The sequence below is a fragment of the Sinocyclocheilus anshuiensis genome, unplaced genomic scaffold, assembly GCF_001515605.1.
Source record: "Sinocyclocheilus anshuiensis isolate Anshui unplaced genomic scaffold, SAMN03320099.WGS_v1.1 scaffold1154, whole genome shotgun sequence".
Classification (NCBI taxonomy): domain Eukaryota; kingdom Metazoa; phylum Chordata; class Actinopteri; order Cypriniformes; family Cyprinidae; genus Sinocyclocheilus; species Sinocyclocheilus anshuiensis.
The window spans coordinates 1,239,215-1,246,822 of NW_015542345.1; the positions used below are offsets into that span (position 1 = coordinate 1,239,215).

The 7,608-nt window shown below is 35.9% G+C and overlaps 2 protein-coding genes across 2 annotated transcripts in view; one reads left to right on the plus strand and one right to left on the minus strand.

The window, feature by feature from the left end:
• Positions 1–4,293, plus strand: part of ace2 (angiotensin I converting enzyme 2) — a 16,107-nt gene extending 11,814 nt beyond the window's left edge. Inside the window, 8 exon segments of the mRNA XM_016489839.1 lie at positions 2,403–2,525; positions 2,625–2,803; positions 2,968–3,044; positions 3,131–3,231; positions 3,331–3,447; positions 3,581–3,677; positions 3,679–3,776; positions 4,176–4,293. Of these exon segments, the coding sequence (XP_016345325.1) occupies positions 2,403–2,525; positions 2,625–2,803; positions 2,968–3,044; positions 3,131–3,231; positions 3,331–3,447; positions 3,581–3,677; positions 3,679–3,776; positions 4,176–4,275 (892 nt within the window). The 3' untranslated portion in view covers positions 4,276–4,293.
• Positions 4,294–4,362: 69 nt separating this feature from the next.
• LOC107691374 (uncharacterized) overlaps positions 4,363–7,608 on the minus strand; it is an 8,208-nt gene continuing 4,962 nt past the window's right edge. The window contains exons 8-12 of the mRNA XM_016489945.1: positions 6,189–6,424; positions 5,472–5,796; positions 5,233–5,352; positions 4,986–5,131; positions 4,363–4,826 (exon numbers count right to left, since the gene is read on the minus strand). Coding sequence (XP_016345431.1) covers positions 4,623–4,826; positions 4,986–5,131; positions 5,233–5,352; positions 5,472–5,796; positions 6,189–6,424 — 1,031 coding nt within the window. The 3' untranslated portion in view covers positions 4,363–4,622. The remainder of the gene's footprint in view (positions 4,827–4,985; positions 5,132–5,232; positions 5,353–5,471; positions 5,797–6,188; positions 6,425–7,608) is intronic.

The following is a 7,608-nucleotide window of genomic DNA, read 5'->3' on the forward strand; positions in this document are numbered from 1 at the left end:
AGGTTGACAAAGATAAGTAACACATTTAGCAGATATTTCCGTATTGCGCAAGTGTGAAGCTCTGTTTTGGGGATTATGTCTCTTTATATCAGGCAACCCAGTTGTGTTCCTCTGCGGCCAAATTAAACCTAGTTATAGCCTATATATTATTCTCTATTCATAATTTTTTTAGAAACCTCACACTTTTCTGCTCCATTTTAAACGTTGTTATTGTATTCAAATTAAGCGCGGTCCACTGCTGCACACGTGCCACAATATCGATATTTTGCATCTTGTTTTTAGGCCCATAAATAATAATGAACTCCTTCTAATAAATTTATATTGTAATGTAGGCCACTCATTCTAATATATTTTTAAAAATCATATTTACATTGCTGGTATGTTATCATTGCACAAATTAACACTCTCTACAATAAAAAAAAAAAAATTAGAAGAGTTCTAAACTAACGCGCTAAATTAAGCGCGGTCCACTGCTGCACACGTGCCACAATATCGATACAGGGCTAGCTGTATTGATACTCATATCGTCAAATCTCTGCGACGATACATCGTCGTATCGATGTATCAAACACAGCACTATTATTTTCACAAGTAAGGGGTACATTTTCAAAATTCTTATTACAGAAATCCAAACTGATCAAACTTGTAACACAACTTTTAAAACCAGATCTCATGTTTTCATCACAGTTATAGGCCTACACATTTTCAGTCCACATACTCACTCTTTGAAAATATTGATTAATTTGGTTTGGTTTGTTTCACTGAAACACAACAGAAAATTCTGAATGAACAACAGTTCATTCAACAGCAAACAATGCGAGATACATTGCAAATCACCTTTCTTGCTGAAATAGTTGCAGTAACACAGATTTGATACATTAGAAAATAGAATCTAACTTAATTTATATCATTTTTTTGTTTGTAATTGTACCTATTCAGTGTGTCATCAAAAGTTAGCCCATGTAGTTTGACACAGCCATGAGGTTTTGTGCTAGAACAGAGTTTGCTGCCAATGCAGTAAATGTTGTCACTGTACCGTATGACAGTATCACAAGGTATACAGTAATGTAAAATGCTGTATTTGATGCTATTTGTCTCCCTTCTACAGATGAATCTCTTAACACTCAGATGTTATACAATCAATACTGTAACTGTTTCCTCTCTCTTGTACTCTATCCTGCTCTGTGTTCACAAACTGCAAATCTCTGTGGCTCTCTCACACATACACTTTGAACATAGTGGTTATCATCTAAGATAAATCGCTTGAAAAGAATTCATTACATTTGGTAATCCGTATTGGAAATTTCAAACAAGTTCTGTAGCTACATATATAGAATATAGATATAGTATATTTATAGAAATGTAGGCTATAGATTTAACAAATGATTCACCTCTGGTGTGACTTTAAATGCGGACCTTGAGCCAAAAACTCATCACCAAACACCAATGACTTCTACATATGGGTCAGTCATTTTAGACGCTTCCAAAACTGCTGCAGAGATGGAAATACAATTTTTAAATACATGAATTATGTTTCCATCTTTGTTGCCACAGTTTTGTAAGTGCCTTTTTCAGTTCTAAAGAAAGGGGTGTCCCAATACTTTTGTCCATATAGTGCATGTACAAGTCATTGGTGTTTGGTGGTGAGTTTTTGGTTCAAGTTCTGCATTTAAAGTCACACCAGAGGTGTTCAGCTGGGATTAGGACTTGGCTTTCTGCAGACCTGTCGAATTCTTCCACACTGACTGAATCAATCATTTCTTTTTGAACCTTCTCTTATACACAGAGGCATTGTCATGTTAGAATAGAAAAGGGTCATTGTCCAAACTGTCGCTATAAAATTAGAAGCGCACAATTCCATAGAATATCATTATATGTTTAAACATCAAGATTTGTACTCATGAAAATTACTATAGTAGTCAAACCTATTCATTAGAAGGGGGTGTCCCAATACTTTTGTCCATATAGTGTATCTTTCTCCCGTCCATTGCTAAACTAATACACAAACTAATACGCAATGGAGAGGTTGCCAAATTGTTTCGCTAATAGCTGATTATTGCAGTTTAACTTGAGGGTGTTCTTGAGGTTTTGAGGGTGCTTTGCACCGCGTGATAAAATGGATATGTGGCGTAGAGCATGAGAAGAGTGTCAATTGCGAGAGTTTCACGCTGAATGCGTAAGACTTGGCAGCCCTGCTAAGATATACCTGAGTGTGAATCAAATTGAGAGCTTGCTATTTTGAAATGAATTGGGAATTCTGTATCAAAAAATGTGTATAACCCGAATTTTAACAACTTTCTTTGTGTAATGCAATATTTATTTTAAATGAATTTAAAACTGCAAGAAATAATGTCACATAGGCTAATAGCCATATGAATAGCCATGTCTTGTTTCTCTAATAGGTACTTTACCAGAACCATATATCAGTTCCAGTTTCAAGAGGCCTTATGTGAGGCAGCTGGCCACACTGGTCCCCTTTATAAATGCGACATTACAAACTCAACCAAAGCTGGTAACAAACTCGGGTATGCAGAATGATGTATGTTCTATTAATAACTCCTATATTCTTTCATTTTAGGATAAATATAACTGCTATAAACAAACAAAAATATTTTGGTCCACAGGCATATGCTTGAGTTAGGCAGATCCTTGTCTTGGACTCATGCTCTGGAAGATGTTGCAGGAACCACGAGGATGGACTCTCAGCCACTGCTACATTACTTCAGCACTCTCATGGACTGGCTAAAGGAGGAGAACCAGAACAACAACAGAGTGCCTGGCTGGGATGTCAATATTAACCCAAGTTAGTATTTAATTTGAACATAAACATTACATTTCTTTAGATTCTTATAATAAATTCAGCTATTATATAATCTTCATCCATCAGTGCAAGTACTGATATGACCACATACTATATATTGAAAAAATTAAACAAATAAATAATTAGGTGTATTTACTTGTTCACAGCATCCTCTGTAAATAAAGATGATTCAAATGCATTCAAAGTCAGAATACGCCTAAACTCTGCCATGGGAGATGATGCAGTAAGCCTCTTAATTTTGAGCAAACAATGATTTACAGATAGAAATTGAATTTGCCTTTGCTAATTACTGTAATTTTTAATCTCCAGTACACTTGGAATGCAAATGAAATGTATCTCTTTAAGTCCACTATGGGCTTTGCCATGCGCCAGTACTACTTGGAAGAAAAGGGAATAGAAATGAATTTCATGCAAGTATTATCTCTTCTTATCCTTCACTAATTGCACATTTCAGAGTGTTATTGAATCATTGTCATTGTGACATTGCACAACATATTTGTTGCGCACAGGCCAGAGAATATCAACACATACAATGAAACGGCCAGAATTTCCTTTTATTTCGTTGTGATGGATCCAACCAAACCAGACACAGTCATTCCCAAAGCAGATGTAGAGGCAGCTATCTGGTATTTCTCGAAACCATACCATATACTATAATTTTAAATATATTTTATAACTATATAATATTTTTAAACTAATTATAGAGTGTATGAATATTGGGTGCCATGACATAATTAAGGAGAACTTGAGCAGCTCCAGGTTGTCCAGAGAACGCATCAATGGTGCATTTTTACTCAATGATGAAACGCTGGAATTTGTTGGGCTGCAGGCAACATTAGCTCCACCCAAAGAGGAAAAAAATCACAGTTTGGCTGGTGGTATTTGGAGTCGTAATGGGTGTAACTGTGTTTGGGGGGATCTACCTCATTACCACAGGGATATTAAACAGGAAGAAGTAAGTACTGCAGGTGAAACACTTCAAGAATGAGTCAATGATTGAAAGCAACTTAGAGCCAGTTCAGTGTCAGTGAAGATTGTCATTGTCCATATTAAAACACTGACATGTTTGGTAGAACTGCATCATCATAACAGCTATATGCATTGTGGACCATGATTAAAAATTACACAAAGATGACATGATCCAACAATGGTACAGTGCAATAAGCACTTTATTTTTAGCATCAAAGTTAGAAATGTTACACATAATAATTAATTTCTATAGAAATAGTAAAATATGGGCTTCAAAAAACAAAATAATAATTCACATGAATTAAATCCATACAAGATTTTACCACAACTGGTGTGGTATTTAATTGCTTACATTAGTGCAAAAGGTTTTTTTTTTTCTTTTCAGGAAAGCTAAGAAGGCTGACGAGACTGTGAACCCATATGAGAATTCAGATGGAGAAGAGAACAAAGCCTTTGAGGAAGACATTGAACAAACAGGACTATAAAGAAATAGGTGCTTTCAAAAGCATCTATACCATTGCCTGCTTTTGGAAACGTTTTGTTTTCCAATAGAATAAAAAAAAAATGTTTTTCCTTGGAAATGTTTTATTTAAATGCTTGATATTAAAAGTGTAGAAAGATACATGAACACATTATAATGTGATAAATTATAAATTTACTCTAACCAATGGGAAAGCTCAAATTTCTAGTAGCTTATGCAGGCAAATGTAAATAGAGGTTAATATTATAAATATATTGATAACGTACTCATGTATTTTAAAAATACTATGAACATTCTGAATAAAATCCTTAAATTAATAAGATGTTTTAATATCCAGCGGGTTCTGTGGTCTCACTCTAAGACAAAGCAACTGCTGGATGTATTATTGCCTCTTTTCATTTTCACAACATCATCATTTACAGTGTGAATGAACCATCCTCTGTGGAGCGCTGACTCAAAATACCGGAGACCATCCCACTTTTGAGACATGTAGAAAATAAGGGATGATTTTTCTGGGTCATCTGCAGAAATGTGTATATTTTTTCTGTCATACGCCTGAAATAAACATAAAAAAAGTTGGTTTGCTGTTGAAGTTGAACAGGAAGACAGTGTAATACTATATTGGAGCACAATAAACATATTTTTGTAACTTGCAGAGCAATGCTCCGCTATGCAACTCTTGCAAAATCAAGAAACAGATTACTGAAAGCTTACTTTGATTGTTAATATCTTGTCCTCTCCTTGGCCGGTGCAGCAGAGGAAGTTGTCTGTGCCTGTGAAGTTCAGCACAACAGGAACACCTGATTCTCTGTCGCTGGTGACCATGCCAAGGAAGGTGCCATGAAAGATGGTGAGTTTTGCTGGGGGGGGAAAAAAGTGAAATTTGTGGAAAATAACAGAAAACAAATAGCACTGTCACAAGGTAATAATAAAAATATGATTTTCATTATTTGATGCAAACCTGACATGGTTTTTTCCAAACATATCTCGTTCTGTTTTGATGCAACATAATTGCATCCTTTGAGTGTCTTCAGGAACAAATTGCTTTGCTCTTTAATTACTTTCCAAATTTGTGCAGAAACTGAAAAAAGGTAGCAGAATATTACAACCAGAACTTCCATTTTCTTATGAAAGAAATGGAAATTTCAACATTACATACTTCAAAATGAATAAAAACAGTGAAGAATAAATCATTCTTACTATAGGCAATATCAGCTGTCTCGGCCACGATCTGGCTTTCATTAAGCTGCCAATCACCGTTGCAGAAAGGGTTGTCAGCATCAGAGTCTTGATCAACCATCAGATTCAAGCTCATGTTTGCCAGGGAACGAAGCACATCGTCATCAACGAAACAGTTGTCCTCAATGTCCTTCTCTTTCTGCTCTGGTTGTGGATGCGATGGTTCCTGAAGCGCACCCAACTCAGTGTCTTCCATTGACAGGCTGAATCTCATGAATTTCAACATCTTTTTATTGCATTGGGTGGCCTCCGATTGAGCTTTTTCAGTGCTCGGATGACGTACAGTCTACGAGAGGAGATGAATTGCTTTATTTGAGTCAAAAAGGTGGTCTCTTGAATGTATTTGTTTCAAATGCCAACCTCAACGTGGTCACACGTGTCATTGAGTTTCCTGACTAACGTTAGGCGGAAAGGTCGCAGTAAACATGACAATTTTGTTTCTCTTTCCCGTAACATTTATACAGGTTAAATGAACAGAGAAGTGAAAGAGCATATTAAGTAAAAGTGAACTAGGACATCAGAAAATGCCTACGTTTTTGCACTACTTATCATCTGGAGTTTATCTCCCTTACTGAAAATTAATATAGACATTGATCAATTGCTATTTATTGTAAAAATGCTTTTGCGAAATATGTATTTATATTTACACCAGCTACAAAATATAAAATTGCTACATACCTCTGCTTCCATGTTGATCTCAGCGCTGATAAAAAAGGATGTGAGAGCCCTGCCTTTGAAACGCTGCTTTTTCAATGTCAAAGCCCTCATGCGGTAGAAAGAGGAAGTTACGAGACATATACACCAAAGCGTGAGGTTTGGCTGGAAAAATTGATGGTGTGTTGGTGGGGAAAACACAAACGTATAATTTGAAGAGGTTGGACAAAACTGGCTCTTAGTATCATTACCAAAACATACTCAGCAGTCATGTCAAACGTTCAATAGCTTATTAAGCCTAGATGCCTATAAAAGGCATGAGGTAATAACACATAACCTGTTTTGTTAAAGTGTGAACTTAAAAAAAAGTTGTTTTTTTCTTCCCCTCTATGCCAACCTGAGACAAAGTGGTTAACGGAGGTAGAAAAGGTCACAGTTTGGCTGTTGGTAATGAGACTAGTGGTAAACGTGGGGATCTTCCTACTGCTGGGACGTTCAACATGAAGAAGTAATTAGCCTATTGAAGGGGAAGCACATCAGAAATTATATAATATATCAGCACTAATATAACCAGTTTAGTGACAAAGATGATGCAATTCTTGCCAATAGCACATTTTATATTGGAATTGCATCATAGGGCACTGACAGTTATGACCTACAAAACAATTTTATTCATATTCTTAATCAAAATCTTTAATAAAAACAACTAAATGAAGCCATTTCCTTCATATAATTAGTAAAATTATTTAAAGTAATTTTGTTGTAAATGTAATGAAGTAATTACGCAGGATTCTTAAGATTAAATGTGATTAATAAAATGTGTAATCATAAATATGTTTACACACTAAATCGAATAAGAATTAGTATAAAGTTATTTTGATTAACATATGTTCAATGACATTCTTTTAGGAAGTGTAAAAAAACAGATTTATATTATTTTAAAATAGTGGAGATCTAAATGAGAGAACAACCAATCATTTCCTAAATTTCAAGGTCACTGCTTAGTCCATGGGCGTCGCTTGGCCATTTTTAGGGGGTCTATAGCTCAAATGACTACTCAGCCCACCTAAAATTTTGCGATTAGCTCCATAAACTGTACACGAATTCGTGATCGCCTCATTCCCCTTTAAACTTCACCTGAAAACGGCGGCAGACTTCGATCGGCTCCTCCCCGTCTTTCAGCGCTTCGTTTTCAATCCGCAGACCGCGGCGGCGCAGAGCGAGAAACAGAGGACAAGGTGTGTTTATCGATAGATTGTTATAATATCTGCATCTGTGCAGTTCTTTGCCATATATACAGTTTACAACATATCATGGGGGAGCAATCGGTTCCCCATCTACTGTAGTTTTCGCTGCGTTAACCCCTCATCGCACCTTCCTCCAACGAAAATGAAGCACATATGAACGCATATAGGCTACTTTATAAAACGATGTTGCGACATTT